The following is a 23228-nucleotide window of genomic DNA, read 5'->3' on the forward strand; positions in this document are numbered from 1 at the left end:
TAACAGCGGCAGTGGTAGTAAGAGTTGTAGTAACAGCGGCAGTGGAAGTAAGAGTTGTAGTTACAGCCGCAGTGGTAGTAAGAGTTGCAGTAACAATGGCAGCGGTAGTTAAAGTTGTAGTAACTAGTAACAGCAGCAAAGGTAGTAAAAGTTGCAGTAACAGCAGCAGTAGTAGTAGCAGCATAGGAAGTAAGAGTTGTAGTAACAGCAGTAGTGGTAGTAAGAGTTGTTCTAACAGCGGCAGTGGTAGTAAGAGTTGTAGTAAAATAGCAGTTAGTAGTAACAGCAGCATTGGTAGTAAGAGTTGAAGTAACCGTGGAAGAAGTAGTTAGAGATGTAGTAAGAGCGACCGTGGAAGTAGCAGCATAGGTAGTAAGAGTTGTAGTAACAGCGGCAGTGGTAGTAAGAGTTGTAGATACAGCAGCAGTGGTAGTAAGAGTTAAAGCAACAGCAGCAAAGGTAGTAAGAGTTGTAGTAACAGCAGCAGCAGCAGTAGCAGCATAGGTAGTAAGAGTTGCAGTAACAGCGGCAGTGTTAGTAAGAGTTGTAGTAACAGCAGCAGCAGTAGTAGCAGCATAGGTTGTAAGAGTTGTAGTAACAGCGTCAGTGGTAGTAAGAGTTGTAGTAACAGAGGCAAAGGTATTAAGAGTTGTAGTAACAGCGGCAGTGGAAGTAAGAATTGTAGTAACAGCGGCGAAGGTAGTACAAGTAGTAGTAACAGCAGCAGCAGTAGTAGTAGGAGTAGTAAGAGTTGTAGTAACAGCAGCAGTAGTAAGAGCAGCATAGGTAGTAAGAGTTGTAGTAACAGCAACAGCAATAGCATCAGGAGTGGAAGTAAGAGGTGTAGTAATAGCGGCAGTGGTAGTAAGAGTTGTAGTTACAGCAGCGACAGTGGTAGTAGGAGTTGTAGTAACAGCAGCAGTGGTAGAAAGAGTTGTAGTATCAGCAGCAGTGGTAGTAAGAGTTGTAGTAACAGCAACAGCAGTAGTAGCAGCAAAGGTAGTAAGAGCTGTAGTAACAGCAACAGCAGTAGTAGCAGCAAAGGTAGTAAGAGTTGTAGTAACAGCAACAGCAGTAGCATCAGGAGTAGTAGTAAGGGTTGTAGTAAAAGCAGCAGCAGAAGAAGCAGCATAGGTAGTAAGAGTTGTAGTAACAGCAACAGCAGCAGGAGTTGCAGTGGTAGTAAGAATTGTAGGAACATCAACAGCAGTTGCAGCAGTGTTTGTACGAGTGGTGGTAACATCAACAGTTGTAGCAGCAGCAGTGGTTACAAATAAGAATTGTAGTAAAAGCAACAATTAAATTACTGCAACAACTCAATCTTACAGTACTATGTTCTTTGATGAGTAATAGTGTCTTAAAGGGACTGTCAACCTTGACGACGTAGAAAAGAAAGAATTGTTAAACACCGTATTTTTTTACAATTATTAGTTTATATTTATTTAAATAATATGACTGGTATAAAACACTACTTGAAAAAAGTTGTAAAGTTTTCATATTTTCAGTATATTTAGTAATAAATTTTACTGGGTGTGTCTACCAGGTAACTACCAGTTTACTATAAATAACGCCCGTAGATTGATCATCATCGTCACTTGGTCAACCCAGGAATTGTGCATGCGTAGTGAATTGTATATATCTAATATAGAAAATGATCAATCTACTAGCGTTATTTATAGTGTTCATATCGTTATGTCACCTATTTTCACGATGTACTTTCTATTTCACATCAAGAAATTTTATTACCAAATTTTTTCAAGTAATGTAATAAACCAGTCGTGATATTTTAATCAATATAAAGTAATAATTGTAAAAAAATACGATATTTTACAACTTTTCTTTTTTTGTCATTCGTGGTTGACAGTCCGTTTAAAAGTAAAAATTTAGGAAGAACATACAATAATGTAGATATTGATGTGTTAATTACATCAATTATTATGGTAATTATTAACTACAGTACAGGCAACGTGTACTTTGACAAACGCCACTCGTCGCGGTGTTCATTTTACGGTGTTCGCTTACCAAACGACCCCCGCGATGGGTGTTCAGATCAAATATTCGCGGGGGCCGTTTTCAATAAGGTGGACACCGCGAATCACCGCGGACCCATTATATCTACCGCGGTGTTCATCGTGTTCGCAAAAAAAAAATAATTAAATATAAACGTAAATTATTGATCCCTTTCATTTAAAGTGGGTATATACGTTGTTGTCAAATATTTATGAATTTATATAAAATGTGTAATAAACTTATTATATATATATTTAAATATAAATTAAAATAAAAGTTAAGAAGAACGTGTCGAAAAATGCGAAATAAGCCAGATATTTAATTCTGAAATTTAAAACGGCTGTGCAGCCGAATTCGCTAGCATGTAAACCATACATGTACGATGTGAATCTAAACTTAGTTTAACGGTTTATTTGAATTCCTGCAACGATATCTATTCATACGACACACGAACACTAACTCCGATCCTAATGCAAAGACGAATGCTTCGGTTATTGTAGGAAAATATGTACGTCACAATTGACTCGGGGCGCTAATTTGTCTTTGCTGCATTTTATGAAATTCGGCTTTAATGTGTAATTTTTCTTGCCTATTTTGTGTTATTTTAACATATTTTATCAATGTATTACAATTAAACACATATAAAAAATCGTATATACCCGCTTTAAGCGATAATGAATACAAGTAAATATAGTCTATTTTTATGTACATGCTGGTCGAAGGATATCTTAAGTATTTAACGTAATATTATGCGCATCTAACAATATATGCAATGTTTATAGGTGTCTATCGCAACCGTCGGTTATTTTTTGGTGTTGTCACTTTACATAAACTTATATCTATGAATGCATCATCAACATTCTATAACGATATCCCGGAAAAATAAAAAAATCATTTGAATATCAATTGTACTTTCGTTATGATTAGGGGTACGATGTAAACCTAAATTTCATTTTAGTGCAGATTCATTCATACGACACAAAGACACAAATTTGTTTTACGGATCATTTCGGCTTAGAGGACTGAACTGTCATGAAAAATATCAAATATTATATTTTTTTATTAACCACTGGAAGCAAGACGAGTTGTAGATAATTTAAAGTGATGGGCATTTTGTTACTGTTGAATTGAGCTGAAAAGAAACGGGTGAAAACAATAAGTTATAATGAATGTGGTATCTGAAATTATCTACAACTCATCTTGTTACCGGTTGTTTATAAAAAATTTATATTATTTTCGATATGTTACATGACTCACCCATCCCTCTAACCTGAAATGATCCGTAAAACCAAATTGTGTCATTGTGTGGTATGAAAGAATCTGCATGAAAACTACATTTAGACTCGCATCGTACATCGATTCATTTCTGTCGTAAGTTGTCAAAACGAAAGTACGGTTGATATTCAAATGGATTATTTTTCTTTTCGGGATATTGTTTAATTATGTTGATGCTGCATTAACAAATACAAGTGTATATCGAGCGAAAACACAAAAAACAAACAACGGTTACGATACACACCTACATTGTATATTGCAAATACTGTAAGTTGCCCATAATATCACTTTAAGAACGCATACATTTGCACATACATGTAGTTTATTATGTTCATTTGTACATTGTACATGTAAATTTAAAACTCTTGAATGACCATCGCAGACAGGTATTACATGTATCAATGGCCGCGCGGCATTGCGGTGATCACGGGTGTTCCAGTTAATGATAGCGTGCAATCGCGGCGATTTTGGGTGTTCGCCGAACACCGCGGTCAGTAGCGTGTCCGCCCCCCGCGAAATGTCACCCATCGGGAAAATTGAACACCGCAGACACGCGTTTTTGTCAAAGTACACGTTGCCTGTACTGTAGTTGTATCAGAAATGGTGACTGATTAAGTTTTTGAAGCTGTTTTTAATTTGGAAGAATTTTTAGATTAACTTACTATACGTAAACCATTTAATTTGCAAGTAAAATTTGAGTGGATTTTATTGCTATGAAATAAAAAACAAGAACAAAGTTTACTTATTTTTGCTATAGAAAATATTGTCACTCCCAAATATACTGGTTGAGTTATGACACAAAACCTATCAACATTTGGCCTAATTGCATGCTAAAAGTGTTTGCTTTTTATCAACTCTGGTACATAACCACTGTAAATTTAAACTCACCTGTGTGTAAATTCAAACAAGTCTAATTGAATCAAGTTGACATAAATATTTTCATGATGAGTTAGACACTAGTATATTTGAATGCAGAGATGGGAGCAGAATTTTATTCGGTTTATTAGGTCATGTTACAGAGAGTGTTTTGTGAATGAAAATTGTGTGAATGAACGTGTTTGTGTGTTAAGAAAGATGGGTAGGTGATGAGGTTAAAGACTGCCATTTAAAATGTAGGTTACAACAGACACATTCTTTTCAATTGTTGGGGTTGGGGAAAATAGAATTTAAAAAGAAAATCATTCATACCTAGTGTGCGCTAACACACTTATTCCACTGCTAAGCACTTTCGAACGGAGGCATGCTTTAATGTATTTTAGAGTTTTAAATATTTCCTCCATCAAAACTGATGCCATTATTGCATGTTTTTTTTTGGTGCTGATCAGGGGCTCTGTTAAGTAGTTTTTATATTTATTCAGTCTTTGGCTAGTGAAGACACATAATATTCCTCACCTAATTTAAATGAATGGTCTGCCCTAAAAATCCACCAAAAAGGCCAAAAGTCATAGTGTTTTTCATCATAATCTTCTATAGTACTGCAATCACCATATAAAATACGTATTTGATCATTGAACTTGGCAGTATATCATTGATCAATGACCACTCCAGTTGGACATAACTTTCATTTGACTGTTTGTTGAACAACCCTTGGCAGCCATTTGTAAATATTTAACTACCCTTGTAAACAATTGGATATCATGAACATGGGTGCTGTAAATTGTCCTCAGCTTTTGGTATGTAATAAAGATGTATTTACTGTCGATTATCAACATGCCTTTTGACACACTTATTTAAATTGATTGATTCTTGGGCCAAACTTGTAAATGTACATGTATTACTCAAAAGTTACTTATTTGCTAAATAATTGATTTTTAGGTGGGACAACTGTAAAAAAACATTTTATAGTTCTTGTGTGTAACAATAGAACGGTGTGCAATTAATTTTAGTGGGGTATTAAGATATACCATGTTAGGGAACAATTTATTTGAAATATGGTTTTTAGCTCGGCTGTTTTCAGAGAAAACCTGAGGTATTGTCATAGCCAGCTCGTCGTGTCGTGTCCGCCGTCCGCGTCGTGCTAAAACCTTAACATTTTGTCAAGGTTTTGAACATTGGCTCTAAAATCAAAGTGCTTCCACCTACAACTTTGAAACTTTATATGTAGCTGCACCTTGAGGAGTTCTACACGCCACACCCATATTTGGGTCACTAGGTCAAAGGTCAAGGTCTCTGTGACCTCTAGAAAAAAAAAATAAAATAAAATAATTCTGACAAGCTTTCATTTCTTCAAAAATGCACCCGCAGCCGAGCGTGGCACCCGTTATGCATATTTGCAGAAAGAGCATTTTGGCTTTCAAGGTCCAAATAATGTCCCTAAAATGCTGCACAATGTAAAGGCAAAAAGCAAAATTCTCATGTCTATAGTGCTTATGTAATGGCATTCACTTTTTTTTTAAGAAAGTAAAAAAACAGAGTTTAAGAGGAGGTATATTTGAATCACTCTAGTCAGTTTGTTTGATGGTCAGTTGGTTTTAATGGATATAGTTTAAACGTGTTTAGCGCACTATAAATAATATCTCCTGGAATTTTTTCAAATTACTCCATTTAACAAATACACATTTCTCAAATTTGCTGGGTATTGCACACATTCTATTTAGTGGGAAAAAATTGTCTTTTTTCATGTTTAGCTATAGGTGATAGCAGAATGAAGAAAATATAGAAATCAGTTGATAAACAATTGCTGGTAGTGTAAACTTGGAGGCACATTTTCATTGATGTTAGCATTTCTTGGGTGTGTTGGTATGATTTTATGATTTTCCAGAGCACATTGCTGAGAAATAGGTAGAATTGTGTTGGGTCAAGATAGCTTATATAATAATATATGAAATACATGATTTTGTAATATTTTGATGATGATGATGATGATGATGATGATGGTGATGATGATGATGATGATGATGATGATGATGATGATAATGATGATTCAAATTGGGGATGGGCCTTAACAAATGAAATTTATTATTTAACCCCAAAATGACAGTTTTATTACAGGTAATCTTAAAATCTGCGTATTTGCTAAAATACTAATTCAACAAAATTAAGAAATTCAGACGATTAAACCAATTACAAGAAATATGATACGGATTTCAAACCAACCAGTGGGACAAGTTTTCTAAACAGACAATAAAAGAAGTACTCTGGTCCAAGTTGTTGTGTTGTAAAATGGTTATAGCAGATATTTTTGGACAATTATAACATTTGTATGAATGAAGGAATAATCACCGTTCCTCATCATTTCGGCTCCGGTTTTCACTTCTCAGACTAAACAATTCTCCTTTTTCTGAGTAGCAAAAACTACATTTTATGGTTTTCGTAACTGAAAAATTAATCAAGTGAATGAGGAATAGCAGTCATTTAGGCTAAGAATCTGGATGGCTCAAAGAAAAATAGAAGGCAAGGAGACATGGTTATGACAATTTTAAAAAGATAGATATAAACAACTTTTTAATTATTGTTTTTCATTTACATTTTTTCGTTATGAAATATTATAACTTGTCTGTCATCAAACGCGAGAACCACAGCAATATAGTTGTATCCCTTAAAGGTTTTACCCATATCAAGTTTACAAACATTTCCAATAAGAAGACAGAATATTACCAAAAATGTGCAGAAAAATCTTTTCAAGATGCATAATATGTATGTATTAAGACTTTCATTTTACTACATGATAACAAAGTACATGTTAAAGAATTACAAAAAAGTTTTTGGTTTGCCCACGTATAATTGAATATTGGTTGCTGTGAGTGTGTAATATAGAAGTACAGAAAAAAACAACGAACAGCAAACATCTACAAACATAATCCAAATGATCACTGTATGAGGTCACTTGCCCCCCTATGGCTAGCCTAGTTGGCTCCCATTCCCAGTCAGTTGCGTGTGATCAGTAAAGACAGGAACTTATATCATCAAATGACTGCTATAGACAGATTTCCTGGCGTTAATGGAATCAGTGGTCCATAATATATGCTTAGGCAACAAGGGTTTTATGGGCTGACATTTTGTTAGGAGTATTTTGTAAATAATTCAGTTTTATGTCATTTTGAAATATTTAGCAATCATCATCACCATCAAGCAGGTCTCTCTCTCATAAAAAATTATTACTGCCTAATCAAGTGTATAATAAAAATAAAAATAATAATGATGATGATACTAATAGCAACCTACTACAACTATTAATCAAGATTACAATAATAATAATAATCATTATAATCATATATAATAATAATAATAATAATAATAATATCAACACACTTCAACTATTAATAATTATAATAATTAGAATTATAGTAATTAGATAAATCATAATAATAATAATAATAAGGCCACGGCTTTTATATTTCTTGGTTTACAAAACCGCCGACCCTAATTTTTGGAAAAAGGGAAAAAAAATAAAATCGGAAAATCGTCTTTTTTTTAAATATTTTATTCCCGACCGCACTGCAAAACGAGCGAAACGAGAAAAAAAACGATCCGGTTTGAGTACGGTTGCGAATAAAATCAAGTAAGTACAATCAACGATTGGTTCACATATATTGCAGAGATCGGGATATTTTTCAATGTGACACATTATGTACCAGTCCTTTTATGGGCACTTCTCAAAATTTATTTCGGGTAAAAATTACAGACAATAAGAAAATCAGCGTCAGTAAAATGTCGACCCCATCAAAATTTATTTCCGAGTCTGTGACGCAACTATATTGTTTAACATGTTAATTATATTAAACAAACCCGATATTATAGTAGATAAAAAAGTATTTGATAATTAGTATAAATAATCCAATAAAACACTGCCATTATTTACGATATATGTGTTTAGGAATTTTGTAAACACGTCCGCCATAGTTTATAGGAACTGTACAGAAAGTTTGGAAATCGGAACAAATCGGTATATTTCGGAAAATCATTGATAAATGTATTTGTCGTTTCAATGCTTAGGGCCGAGTAATTTCGGCAAATCGGAACTCAACTTGCGTAAAACACTAGCTCAATTAGCCATTAAACTCCGCCTCCGTTCTCGGCAAAAGATTCGAAGGCGGAGCTATGCACGTGCTTTTATTAAATTGGAGGATTGCAATTGAGAAACAAACACACGATTAGTTCGGCATGTTGATTGCTAGACAAAGGAAGCCAATTTTTTCGGCGCGAAATTTGTCGCTTTATTGCTTCCGACAGAAAGCGGCTTTCCTTTGATGACGTCAAACTGTCAATTCACACAGACTGCTCATTTTCGGAAGACTAACTGACTCCTTGTTTACAATTCCGGTAAAAAAAACACTTGCTAACATTAAACTTTGGATTAAATTATCAAAATAAAGCAAAAGCGAAGTTGACAAATATGATTAAATTAATTCGCATCAGTTCAAATAAGACGTTTTGCGTTGTAAATCAACGAGTTTTCATGACCACAATAACTTTGACAAACATTACCGCGACGACGCATGGATCGATCTACCTCGATTTTTTTTCATGTACGATCTCATAAGTCGAGTAAGAGCAAACACATACCGGGTAATTTGTGTATGAGTAGTTTATCTTATATAAGATTTATGCAACGGGCATTGCATTGCGTAATGAAGCGCATCGAATTATGGAAATGAAGCGCAGTTTTTCGTTTTAATGGGAGAAGAACGCATGTCATGTAATGGAGTGTTTAAAATTGCCTGATGTTACAAAAGGTGCTTTTAGGACTCATTTCATTTGAAGATATAGATGTGTTTCATTGCATAATTTGATTTTTTGTCTCTGTGTTAAGGTTATAAAAGATATGTTGTCTTTGTTCTGATGTTATTAGTATTAACTTTTTTTTCCGATGTTTTTTTTTTTTTTTTTTCGACCGCCCGATGGACCATTTTCAAAATAATTTTTGTAAACCAATAAAAAAAAAAGTCGTGGCCTAATAATAATAATAATACTAAAAAGAACAATAAATTGATAATGCCAGTGACTCATACAATTTCACATTCAAGCCAAGTATGTAGTGGATTTCAACTCTGGTTGAGTTATTCATCAGTCAATAACACTGAACCAGCCACACAAAGTTCAGCCTTCGGCCAAAATGTCCAGCCATTGGAGACACTAGGTCTGGACTGTCCAGGAACTCTGGCTCTGCTGTTGCCATAAGTAATGTTGGGTTGCTTTGGAAATGCGATTAAGTAGTTACCACTTGGCAACAGTTTGTAGTTTTCTAGACTTCTAGGGGAATTCATACATATTCTTTGTAGACAGTCAGACTGAAGATTGTTGTTGTTGGTCCAATGAATTACCGCTTATTTTTCTCTGCTTTATGATTTGCATTTGTATATGTTATGGTATTTTCACTGGTGTATGTATTTATATTGCTGTTGCTACTTTTAGCATTTAACACTCCTAGTTCTTATTAGTTAACAAACATATATTATGCCATATTTGCAGATAAAACCTGTGTCAAATTATCTGATGATACACTCTCATAACAGCATTGTTTGTTCAATTTAGGTCTACAGTTCTACATTTATGCTACAATATTCTTTTTATGGTTAGTTAGCCTAGTTATCAGATCTAGTACATTTACCCTTGTTTACAGCTCTAGATGCGTTAGTAATTGCCTCATTGTTAAAAGTTCTAGTTACAAAGGTATGCTTTAAAGATAACATGTAAGGTTAAATGTTTTAAACTTTCATAGTAACAGCTCTAGTCACACATTTTCATGTTCCTAGTTAACTGTTTCAGTTACATATTTTCAACTTTCGTTGTGAAAAGTTATATTACAAGTCCTAGTTACAGAGATGTGCATCATAATAAAAGTTCTAGATAAATAAGTATAGTAGCTAACAGTTCTAGATACACTAGTTAGGTAGTTAACAGTTGTAGATACACAAGTATGGTAGTTAACAGTTGTAGATACACAAGTATGGTAGTTAACAGTTGTAGATACACAAGTATGGTAGTTAACAGTTCTAGATACACAAGTATGGTAGTTAACAGTTGTAGATACACAAGTATGGTAGTTAACAGTTGTAGATACACAAGTATGGTAGTTAACAGTTTTAAGATACACAAGTATGGTAGCTAACAGTTCTAATTACACAAGTATGATAGTTAACAGTTCTAATTACACAGGTATGGTAGTCAACAGTAACTGTTCTAGTTTCACAAGTGGGGCTTTCATAGTTAACAGTAAACACATTTCAATATCTAAAATTAACAGTCGTCGGCAATTCTAGTTAACAAACTTAAACAGTTCTTGTTACAACTTTGTTTTCCTGTTTTATTTACAAATGTTTTCCTCCTTTTTTTCTAGATACAGAAGAAGTGCCAGGCTACGCTGTGGATAACAACGTCGACTCCCGCCACACCTCTGCAGGTCACATGACCTCTCCAAGGTCACAAAAAGGTCACCACTGGTGTTCATTAGCGTATTGGGAATTACGAGAGCGTACTGGTCGCCTTTTAACAGTATTCGATAAACATTTGAACATCTTTCAATCATTACCTCACGGGAACGGTTTCTGTCTTGGTGCGTTACAGAAAGAGACAGATTGTGATTCAATACGACGAACACGAACAAAAATTGGTTACGGTGTTGTTTTAAGTCAGGAGGATGATGGTGTATGGATGTATAATCGCTCTGATTATCCGATTTTTGTGAATTCACCGACGTTGGAAAATCCTAGAACTAGATCGCTGTATGTACATAAAGTATCTCCGGGATATGCATTGAAGATTTTTGAGTATGCTCGTGGGAGTTGGTTGAAATACGCTTGTGATCAGCATCTAATGGACGGGCCATCCAATCCCTTTGCAGTTAGAGTGAGTTTTGCAAAAGGCTGGGGACCGCATTACTCGAGACAGTGTGTTACCTCTTGTCCGTGTTGGTTTGAGATATGTTTGACATTTGACCCTAGCAGATGATAGTGGCTATTTATAGAGTCATGACTGTTGAACTTTGTGAATTTATTAATTGTTGACCTCGTTAATTCTTGATGATGTTTTTTTACCACAGTAATAAGTAATGGTTGTTTGTTGCATTATTGAGAGTTTTAAGTTATTAATTTTTTTTTTGGAGAAAATGATATTCATCATAATGCTGGTTTTGTGGAGTATAATGAATACTGCATTCTTTCTTATCGCATCGTTAAAAATAATTATTTTGTCTGATTATGTAGTAATATGTAAAAATGATTTTTGTTTATTATGTGAATTTTATTAAAATGTTTCAATCGCAGAAATAAGCCTTGTTTTTCAAAAAATGATGATCAATTCAAACTTTTTTGTTTAGACAGTCCTGTAAGACGTTGTTACTAATAAAAAATAATGTGCCATTATTATTGTATTCTTTAAAATATACCATTCTTGATGCCATCTCATTGTTTCATATTGTCTTACCATAGCAACATTTTTTTCAGCAATTACACTGTAAAATGTTCCATTTTGTTGCTATTGCAGCATGAGTTTTCAACAGAGACGCTGTATATTTATCATTTTGTTAAAAGTAGCAACATTTTTTTCCCACTCTGACACTGCATATCTTTTTTGTATTGTATTGCTTTGTTTTCTAACAATGACATACCTCAACTGAAAATTAAAACATGACATATTTGTATTTTTTTGCATAGGGCATAGTTGTTCTTTTTGACTTCCATTTTTTAATACAATATTATTTTTGATTGATTATTGTTATTACCCATTTATGCCTAGCGTCTAGAAAAAAAGGCCTTGGCAAACAGTGTAGACCCAGATGAGACGCCGCACGATGTGGGGTCTCATCTGGGTCTGCACTGTTTGCTTAAAGGAATTTCTGTAAGAAATATTCTAAATATAGAAATAAATATACTAGAAATCCCTAATTTTGGAAATAAATTGATCCAATTTAGAAGGATGGGAGAGTCCACTAGGCATAAATGGGTTAAGTATTTTGATTTTGATGACCAGATGAGATATCAGAGTTACCATATGATATGAACTTGCTGAAAATTAAAAGTCTTGTATGCAGTCATTTTTAACAAACATCAATGGAATTTTTTTAATTACATTAATACACAAAACACATTATTGTCTTATAAACTGTTTAAGTAGGTGTCCACTGTTTAACCAAGTTTATAAAAATCCCAGTCCCAATAAAAATTTGAGAAGAGCACTCAATTGTAAATGGTGTTAAGTTTGCATTTTAATGTTGGTTGTGATTTTATTTATGAATATTGAATATTTGTTTAAGGAATAACTGAAGTTTTCTTGTTTTAAAACACATTTACATCTAGAAGCTGTAATGAAGTTTGTGTGTTTTGTATATTAAAATACAATTTTATGGTATAAAATATTTTTTGTTAAGTGTTTTTCTCCCGTTGATCAAAGAGAAACTAAAATATATTTATTTTAAAACGTTAAGAAGACATTTCCTTAGCAGCCAATTCAGTCTAGCAGTAAATAAAGTTGCCAGAATAAGGGATGAAAGTCTGTTTACAGCATTTCCAATTTATTAATTATGTACAGAGTTGTGCCCCTTGTGTTAAAAAAACAAAGTAAATTAATTGTAGGTGCGCTTTGGAAAATAGTTGTGCCCATAAAAAAATGCAAGTGTATTAAAGATGTAGGTTTATTTTATGTCCTAATGACAGTACAAAATTATTACCTGGTTCAGTTTAAAACGTTTTTTTCACAGATTCAGAATTATTGCACAAATAAATTTTTATTAATACATTGAAAACAGAAGGTATTCAAGACTTAATTAAGATAAGTTACACATTGCAGTGTTTTTCTGTGCAATAATGCAAATATGTGTTTCTAAAAAAAAAAAAACCAGTATCAAATAAATTTTAATACATATTGTTGTTTTCATCGAACTTAAAATGAGCAATTTATATAAACAATGATATTTAAAACACTACTGCAAACAGGCTTTTTGGTTAGGGCAGTGGTTGGTACACACCCTGCGAAACTTGGCGGCCTGGGTCCAATAACCAGCAGCATGTAAGTTTGATGGGTGGTCACCATACCTGACAGGTGGGGTTTCCTCCCAGTACTCCGGTAAACACTGAATAGCTGGACATTGCAGCTAAAATTAAAATTGTTTTTCCATGTTTCACGAGTCTTTGTAGATAATAAGGTAGTATTACGGAGTCACCCACTGGGTCCTCACAAAATGCAGCCTCATACGAAGAAGGATTAAAGGAACTTTACAATTCACATACACACTCATGCATACGTGTATTTATTATCCACTTTTACATACATGTGTTAAGGCAAACACATTTTGAAACAATGCATTGGTTAATCTTTGTATTTTACTGTTGTATTGTTTTTTATCCATGTATGTTCATTATTGCATTTTTTATATCAACAAAGTTTATAACCCTTATGGTTAAGCTGTGGTCATGTTAAAGTTGTTTTTAAATTTTGCATATAATGCCATTGTTTATTTAATTTAATTGTGCCTTAAAACTATATTTCTGTTAAGTGAGCTGTTTTGTTATGTGAAGTTAAAGAGGAAAATGTTGTGTTTAAATTAACTATTTAGTTTAATTCTATGTAGCATGTATTTCAGACAGAACAAATGTATATTATTATAATTAACTGCCACAAGGCACTGTCAATGTAACATTTCCATATCAGATAAAATAGTTTCACATTCATCAGTCTGAATTTCTTGCTATTGTTTACCCTTACTTGTTTTTCTGACCAAACTTAACAAGGTTTTGAATCTTCCAAATGGTCCAGCAGCGTGAAACGTAAATCTAATTTAAACATATATTCTTATATTTGTAGACGGACTAAAAAAAGCGAAATCCGGGTACATATTTGTAGCCCAGATGCTCAAAATTTGTTTAAATCTTGCTTGTTTTTCCTATTATTTTAAAGTGGACGTATAGGCAATGTCTGATATGTTGCACAAACACTGATATTGTAAATTGATGTTTTTTTATAGTTTACCAAAATTAATTTCATTAATTACATATATATGAAAAGCCTCCCTTTGGTTTTCAAATAAATAGATGGGCTTCATGGAATCCCTTTGTGTACTTGACAGACAGATGGGTAAAGAGAGGAAGGGATTGTCAGACAAGCATACAGATATTCTAAAGCTGAATGTGTGAACCAAATTTCGTAATAATTTGTTGTAATTGTACTGTTTTTACATATAGAGTAATGAAAATTAAGGTTTTAGTAAACACAGTCTGACCTTCAACCTCTGGTAAAAAACAGAGTCCTTCTTTTTTCTTTTACATAACTTTCTGAGAGCTTGATATTGCCGTTTATTGTTCTATTAGAAGAACAAAGGTTACTTTGCCTTTCTCTTTGTTCCAGAATGATTGTCCAAAGATTTTAGGTGAATCAAATGTACCCATGTACTCTTAGTTTCCTTTGGAATATAATGTTTTGAATGTAATGCATGATTTGTCAACTCCGTCTTTAACCCTTTCAGTGCTGGAACCGCATTTTGAAGGCCTTTGCAAACAGTTTGGATCCTGATGAGACGCCACAGAATGGGCGTCTCATCAGGATCCAAACTTTTTGCTATTCTGATAGTATTCTTTGAAAAAAAATCAAAGAAAATGCTAATTTTAGAAATTCAGCAGACGACATTTTAGCAGACGACAAATTTCCCAGCATGCAAAGGGTTTAAAGGCCACACCAGATAAATGGATAAGAGCCTGGCTCTAGGAAAACTGGGTGTAATTCAGTTCTGTTGAGAAAAATCCCAGATAAGCCTGTGCATTCCACACAGGCTAATCAGGGACAACACTTTCCTCTGTAATTGCTTCTTTCTTGATTAATCACAATCCACAATTTAATGTAAAGCTTGTACCATGTTAATTATCATGTCAGGATGGTTTTGAGGTCTTGTACTGGTATGTTCTAACATATATTTTATTCATGACACTTACAGCCTTTTAGAGAATGGTGGATGACATTATTCGCAATTTGTCAACATTTATTATATGTTTTCATAAAATAATAATAAATGAAAAAATATTATAAAATAAAGAGTTGGTGTATGTTTTATATGCCCTTATTTAGCTCCCCTGAGAACGAGGTGTTCATGGTGAGCTACATTGTATTGTGGTCAGTCCATGTCTTTTGTTGTGGGTCATCTGTCGTTAGTCATACATGGGTGAAAGTTTTCCGTTTTAATTCTGTATTTTTTGGCTCCTCAGGTCATTTTCGTGAATCATGTGAATCTGATAAGATTGTGTTGGGAGGGGGGGGGGGGGCTGGGGGTAAGCCGTTTGTCCAGCAATGCCGAAAAACAAAATACGATCGATTCCAGGCGTAATTAACTGGTTTCCCACTGTTCTGTTAACCCATATCTAATAATCATATCCGAAATCGGTATTCAGATAACCGTATTCAGTATTCGAATTTATCTGGATATCCGTATACTTTTCACACTTTTAACCTTAACCTTAAGCTTACGTGTAAATCATAAAACAAACATGAATTTGGAGCCCTTCTTACTTAATTTTTTGCAACAAATTAAATAACACATATATAAGAAGCATTATGAATAGCATCTGCCAAGAGAGCTAGCTGGGTCTTACAGGCAAACAATTCAGCTTCTATACCTTTAGGATTGTTAACAAACCAACATGGAAACAATCAAAAGAAAATAATGTCTGAGTAACAAACTTAGTATTTATTGCAATGTTCAATCCCACATAAACAATCTTGTTTAAAATCAATATGTACAAATATAAGATCACATCTTAACAAGTAGCACAATAAGCGTGGTTATGGACTTAACCTTTTCAGTGCGGGAACCGAATTTTGAAGGCCTTTGCAAACAGTTTGGATCCTGATGAGACGCCACAGAACGTGGCGTCTCATCAGGATCCAAACTGTTTGCTATTCTGATAGTATTCTTTGAAAAAAATCGAAGAAAATGCTAATTTTAGAAATTCAGCAGACAACATTTTAGCAGAAGACAAATTACCCAGCATGCAAAGGGTTAAAGTCTAACGACTCTGTTCACATTAGGGCCCAACACAGTCCATCTAGAGCCTTATACAGACGTGACAAATATCCCCAGATGCTGCATGTCGTGTAATGTATCAAGTTGTTATAAAAATGGTATAGAAATTAAGCTTAGAAAACGAGAAACATACTCAAATTTATCAAATACCATGATAACAACTGCACACGCTCAACTTCAAATAAAAAAGGAAAACTTCTCTTTGTATGTCGAAAAGTGTAAGGGTACTTTGTGTGAAAAGTTTGCATATACGAACAGACGGTCATCCAAGGTGATTCCAGTATTTACCCTCTATTTCATTTGGGGCACAATTAATAATAATAATAAATTCTATACAAAAGAATTTGAGTTGTACTTAATGCGTAATTAGCCAAACACAAGTATAATACATTTTAATCTTAACTTTTTTACAACACTCTCAAACATATTTTGATCAGCTGTTATAAAATTGTAGAAACTTTAAATTAAACTAATTTAACAAGAGCACCACATCACGGGTGCCACGCTTGGCTGCGGGTGCATTTTTTTTTTTAAGAGGTCAAAGTGACCTTGACCTTTGACCCCTAGTGACCAAAAAATGGGTGTGGCATGTAGAACTCGTCAAGGTGCAGCTACATGTGAAGTTTCAAAGTTGTAGGTTGAAGCACTTTGATTTTAGAGCCAATGTTCAAACCTTGACAAAATGTTAAGGTTTTAGCACGACGTGGACGGCAGACGCGACGATGGACACAACACGACGAGCTGGCTATGACAATACCTCTGGTTTTCTCCGAAAACAGCCGTGCTAAAAATCACAATAAACTAAAACTCTACCATGACATGACAAATACAGATGGAGAACAATTATAAAACATCAATACTCGTTATCAAAATGAAAGTAGTTTAAAAAGTATATAACATAGCTTTCAATAACATTTTAGATTTTGTTGTCAATTTAAAGACAAAATAATTGAAAATTTCATTTTTCATAACTTTTTTATGACTTTTAAAGTTCCAATCAACACATTTAAATTTCTAAGTTGAATTTTTTTACCAAAGTTTAAGAATATTTGCATGAGTAAATGAAAACATCTGAACACACAATAAAATAGTTAAGTATAAGAACAAAGTACATTGAACTATTAGTGATACGTATTTCAACCACGAATATTTGACATGCAAGATAAATAAATAAATATCAAACATCACATATGCCAAAGTAATGTTAGCATTCCCAGGATTTAAGAACTTTTAAACAACACATGCATTGTGTACAATATTGATTATGGAAGATAAAGATGCTTGAATAAACAGTAATAATATCTTTGTTTCCCAGAAATGCACAAAGAAGTGCACATTCTTTTTATACATATATATATATATATATATGTTTTGATAACAATATTTCTAAACATGTTTGCTCATAACAACAAGCTATCATCTTCCAATAGAAGCAATACTCATGAGTAAACCTTAACAAAATGTCAAGCCTTTAAGACTGAGAGATATGCAAAAAATTTAGCCTCCCTCAGGAGAAACAGAGTTTTATGCATTAGCTTGCACAGGCAAAACAAGGATCACACTTTCAGCTTGTAATGTTTTTTTTTGTTAAAAGAAATTTTCTCTTAGAAAAAGTCCAGTTTAAGAGGGAAAAATTGTCCCTGATTAGCCTGTGCAAACTCATCTGGGACACAGGTGAGGCTCAAATGTTTTTAAAACATTTGCCAATACCTCCTCTGGACTTGCAGCCAAGTGGTGCAAATATGTAAATTTTAATGTTTGTTTCCCCTTTTCTTTCTTACACTGCATTCCAATGTAACCTAGCCTTTTGCCCTCTGTGTGAATCACTGGGGTTAAAACAGTTTGATGCACATCTTCAATTCATTTGGATGAGTAGTGTTTTTCCCAGGCCATTTTAGCGTGGCGAAAAGCCACGCCGCCATCACGGATAGCCACTCTGCCCTTTTAAAAGACAAATTTCGCCACGCGCCCTTATCGATATAATCATTATTGCCTTATGACCTAACTTGGTCCGCAAAATCAGCGTCCTTGATTGTCTGTGACGCTCCGACTGTGCTTGATTTACTCGAGAGACGTCAACGTCTAATCGACTATATTAATTGAGCAGATTTAATCTATTACAGTGCTCGATTTTATAGGTAGACTGCTCCAAAGCTGTGAATTAGTCATGCGTTAATAACCCCTTGTCAGTATCAATCGATAATGCCAGAGGCTATGTTATACCAAGCGCACTTTTTGGTTGGCAATGTGTACTCCTCCACGATAAAATCGTTACTTCGGAGACTTTTGATGAAAAACTCGATGTTATTCTTGTGGCAATTGTGCATTGCATGCATTATTCAGTTATATCAAAACATATATTTTTACGCATAATTACATTTAAAAACACAACTAATTTATTTTTTATCGCTTTCGTCTTTAAGATAATTAGATCTCATTATTGAAATAATTACTGAGACGTATACTAATTTAACAAAATGCGAATCGCGTATACAATTTAACGTTGCTATGCGCACCTGTCGCTTACATCATTTGACATTTTAACAACATGGCGGACTATACAGAATTAAATTGCGACTCGGCAAAAATGGCAAATAACGTCGTAAACGATAACAATGGAGATTATACATTAAGAAGGATTTAATGAAATGTCTGTGATAATCAACGATGCATAAAAATGTTTTAGAAAGCAACAACATTATTTATTTATTTATTTGTAATCTACTTGGTGGATGTATGTCACGGAAACGAGTGTTTGCATATTGTTTGCGATCAATTTACTCGCAATGTTATTTTAAACATCTGGCAAGATTATTGTTAGAAAATGGGATAAGAGAAATATGGTTTCATTTATATGTTAGTGGAGCTGTGTATAATCAGATTCATATGCATATATTGCTTTATTATGTACGCGTGCTGTACAGTTTATTGAAACAGCATGGAACTTAAATGTACATTGCAAGGTAAATATAATAATATAAATCATAGTAAGTTAAATACATCAATTACCATTAAATGTGTTTGTTTATATGTTATTTTTATCCACAACTGCTTCTGATGCGATTACATGTTTCCCCGTAATTCAGGTATTCAGGGAACGTTTTTGGCCTTTTTTGCCTAAACTGCGCGCTAAAATGCCCTTTTTGAAAGTAATGCGCCATGCCCCTTTGCCCTCCTGGGAAAAACACTTATGAGGTCTTGAAGTTTCAATGTAATCACTCGAAAAATTTGGAAGAAGTTTGCTCCACACTTTATACGAATGAACGCTGACTGTTTCACTGAGGGACAGAGTGACCCCAATATACCCCTCTTAAACTTTGTAAGCAGAGTTATAATTAATTTTATGTTTGTGTTTACAGAACACAAACTATTAAGCACAAATCTATGTTCATAAATTACCCAAAAAACAAACTACATGTGATGATATCAAGAACTTAAAGAGAATAGTATAATCTTCGTTGCATTGAAGTACAGATTGGACGAGTGGTACACTAAGGACCAGATATAGGGAATGAAGAATTCTTCGGGAGATTCCTCTTCAACATACTTGAACTTAAGGTCTGGGAATTTCTGAAAACAAAGTTAATTTAATTAATGAAAATCAGTAACAATCACCTACCTCCTGTTATTAGTTCATATCTATTTATTTTAACTCCATTAGGTCTAACACTTTAAGAGATGCACTTGAGTCTTTTTCCTTGGTAAAATCAGTATTAATGGCTGTGATGGCCATATGAATAAATAATATTCTTAGACTCGTTATTATAAGATTAATTATGAAACCAATAAAAAAAAACTTCCGGTGAAAATAACAAATTTTAAATCATTCACATTGCTCAATGAACTCTAGCATAACACAAATAATGTTAAAGCATAAATAATGCTGCATACACTAGAGAAAAGCTTAAATAATTTTAAATAATTAAAATCGCTCCATAAACTACAGCAGAGCATAAATAATGTATAATAATAGATATTGCTCTGTAAACTACAAAATTATTACTAACCTTTAACCTATCCCTTCGAAACTGCCTGGACCCTTGTTGAATCACGTTCAACACTTCCGAAGGTGACGGATTGCCCCCTACTTGTTCCAACTTCCCCGAAAAGTACGCCATAACAGTGTCAATGTTCACGATAATGTCCTGAAATGTGGGATGAGATCGGAACAGTCCGAATGAGTCTTTTTGGTAGAGGAGTGTGTACACGAGATTGGGATTGTGATGGAGCTGTGACGTAAGGGCGCTGTTTATGATTTCCAGGACCATTCGGATGACCTCTTCCAGGACCGCTAGATCTTGCATCTATGATGAGAAGAATAAGAGTTGTGTTCTGGGAAAACTGGGCTTAATGCATATGCAAAGTGTAATCCCAGATTAGCCTATGCAGTCTGCACAGGCTAATCAGGGATAAAACTTTCTGCTTTAATGGAATTTTTCATTTAAAGGTGTTATCTTCAACACGAAAATTCAGTGTAAGGCTAAAGTGTCCTTCCTGATTATTCTGTGCCGACTGCACAGGCTTATCAGGGACAACACTTAACGCATTTAGCCCTGTTTTCCCAGACCAAGGCTCATTATTACTACAGGGGTATGATTTTGGAAAATATACGCTACACAATTGCAGGTTTCACCAACACATTCCACTTTAAAAACATATTCAACAAAGTCAAGAACCCTTTCGGATTTAAAAGAGAATAAATCAGCAGAAAGAGAAGAAAACGCAACTTTATAAGATCAGATGCAGTGGCCTTAGTAGCTGCAAAATTAACAGCATCAACACCAGCCGCAATATTTCCACAGTCTTCTAATTAACTTAAAAACAAGAGGGCCAAGATGGCCCTAGTTCGCTCACCTGAGAGGAGTCGGTTCATTCAGTCTTTACCAAATGTCAAACTTGACCTAGATATTGTCCAGACAAACATCCTGGTCAAGTTTCATCATTATTTCATCTGCGAGTCATGATCAATGTACCTATGAAGTTTCATGATCCTAAGCGTAAGCATTCTTGAGTTATCATCCGGAAACCATTTTTCTAAGTTGAGTCACCGTGACCTTGACAGCCATTGTGTGAATATGTTTTTTGGCACTGTGACCTTGACCTTTGACCTAGTGACCTAATAATCGATAGGGGTCATCTGCAAGTCATGATCAATATACCTATGAAGTTTCATGAACCTAGGCATAAGCGTTCTTGAGTTATCATCCAGAAACCATTTTACTATTTCAGGTCACCGTGACCTTGACCTTTGACCTAGTGACCTGAAAATCAATAGGGGTCATCTGCGAGTCATGATCATTGTACCTATGAAGTTTCATGATCCTAGGCCTAAGCGTTCTTGAGTTATCATCCAGAAACCATTTTACTATTTCAGGTCACCGTGACCTTTGACCTAGTGACCTGAAAATCAATAGGGGTCATCTTCGAGTCATGATCGATGTACCTATGATGTTTCATGATCCTAGACATAAGCATTCTTGAGTTATCATCTGGAAACCATTTTACTATTTCGGGTCACCGTGACCTTGATCTTTGACCTGAAAATCAATAGGGGTCATCTATGAGTCATGATCAATGTACCTATGAAGTTTCATGATTCTAGGCCTAAGCGCTCTTGAGTTATCATCCACAAACCATTTTACTATTTCGGGTCTTCGTGACCTTGACCTTTGACCTAGTGACCTGAAAATCAATAGGGGTCATCTACGAGTTATGATCAATGTACCTATGATGTTTCATGATCCTAGCCCTAAGCGCTCTTGAGTTATCATCCGGAAACCATTTTACTATTTCGGGTCATCGTGACCTTGACCTAGTTACCTAGTGACCTGACAATCAATAGGGGTTATCTGCGAGTTATGATCAATGTATCTATGAAGTTTCATGATCCTAGGCATAAGCGTTCTTGAGTTATCATCCGGAAACCATTTTACTGCTTTGGGTCACCGTGACCTTGACCTTTGATCTAGTGACCTGAAAATCAATAGGGGTCATCTGCGAGTCATGATCAATGTATCTATGAAGTTTCATGATCCTAGGCATAAGTGTTCTTGAGTTATCATCCGGAAACCATTTACTATTTCGGGTCATCGTAACCTTGACCTTTGACCTAGTGACCTGAAAATCAATAGGGGTCATCTGCGAGTCATGATCAATGTACCTATGAAGTTTCATGATCCTTGGCATAAGCAATCTTGAGTTATCATCCGGAAACCATCTGGTGGACGGACGGACCGACATGAGCAAAACAATATACCCCCTCTTCTTCGAAAGGGAGGGGGGCATAATGAGAGAAAACTGCCCCCCTCCCAGCAGCCATGTTATTCAACTGACCGGAACCATTTTTGAACTCAACTCTTGTATCAAGGAAACAAAAGTTCTGAGCAAATTTCATGAAAATTGGGCCAAAAATGTGACTTTTACTGTGTTCACATGTTTCACTATATACATATAGAGAAAATGCCCCGCCCACTGGCGGCCATGTTTTTTCACCGATCCCAACCATTTTCAAACTCGTCAGAGATATCAATAAAATCAATGTTTTGACCAACTTTCATGATGATTGGGTAAAAATTGTGACTTCTAGAGTGTTGACAAGGTTTCTCTTTAGCCAAATATGGAAAACTGCCACTATATACATATAGAGAAAAATGCCCCACCCACTGGCGGCCATGTTTTTTCACCGATCTCGACCATTTTCGAACTCGTCCAAGACATCAATTGAACCAATGTTTTGACCAACTTTCATGATGATTAGGAAAAAATTGTGACTTCCAGAGTGTTTACAAGGTTTCTCTATAGCCAAATAATGAAAACTGCCCCGCCCACTGGCGGCCATGTTTTTCAAAGGATCGGAACCAATTTTGAACTCAACTAAGATATCATTAAGACAAACATTTTGACAAAGTTACATGTAGATTGGGCATGAAATGTGACTTCTACAGTGTTTACAAGGTTTTTCTTTTTTTTGACCTAGTGACCTAGTTTTTGACACGGC

At 34.6% G+C, this 23228-nt stretch overlaps 2 protein-coding genes and 1 long non-coding RNA gene across 5 annotated transcripts in view; 1 reads left to right on the plus strand and 2 right to left on the minus strand.

The window, feature by feature from the left end:
* Nucleotides 1-15246, plus strand: part of LOC127848833 (mothers against decapentaplegic homolog 6-like) — a 36947-nt gene extending 21701 nt beyond the window's left edge. For both annotated transcript variants that reach the window (XM_052381487.1, XM_052381488.1), the window contains exon 5: nt 10565-15246. In XM_052381487.1, the coding sequence (XP_052237447.1) occupies nt 10565-11175 (611 nt within the window). In that variant the 3' untranslated portion in view covers nt 11176-15246. The remainder of the gene's footprint in view (nt 1-10564) is intronic.
* A 634-nt stretch (nt 15247-15880) lies between these two features.
* The window catches only part of LOC127848825 (dymeclin-like), a 53744-nt gene continuing 46396 nt past the window's right edge, over nt 15881-23228 (minus strand). For both annotated transcript variants that reach the window (XM_052381468.1, XM_052381467.1), the window contains exons 14-15: nt 20239-20535; nt 15881-19801 (exon numbers count right to left, since the gene is read on the minus strand). In XM_052381468.1, the coding sequence (XP_052237428.1) occupies nt 19658-19801; nt 20239-20535 (441 nt within the window). In that variant the 3' untranslated portion in view covers nt 15881-19657. The remainder of the gene's footprint in view (nt 19802-20238; nt 20536-23228) is intronic.
* LOC127848851 (uncharacterized) overlaps nt 15881-23228 on the minus strand; it is a 41674-nt gene continuing 34326 nt past the window's right edge. Inside the window, exon 2 of the long non-coding RNA XR_008034790.1 lies at nt 15881-16003. This is a non-coding gene — a long non-coding RNA (uncharacterized LOC127848851). The remainder of the gene's footprint in view (nt 16004-23228) is intronic.

Source organism: Dreissena polymorpha, chromosome 10 (assembly GCF_020536995.1).
Source record: "Dreissena polymorpha isolate Duluth1 chromosome 10, UMN_Dpol_1.0, whole genome shotgun sequence".
In the NCBI taxonomy this organism is placed as follows: domain Eukaryota; kingdom Metazoa; phylum Mollusca; class Bivalvia; order Myida; family Dreissenidae; genus Dreissena; species Dreissena polymorpha.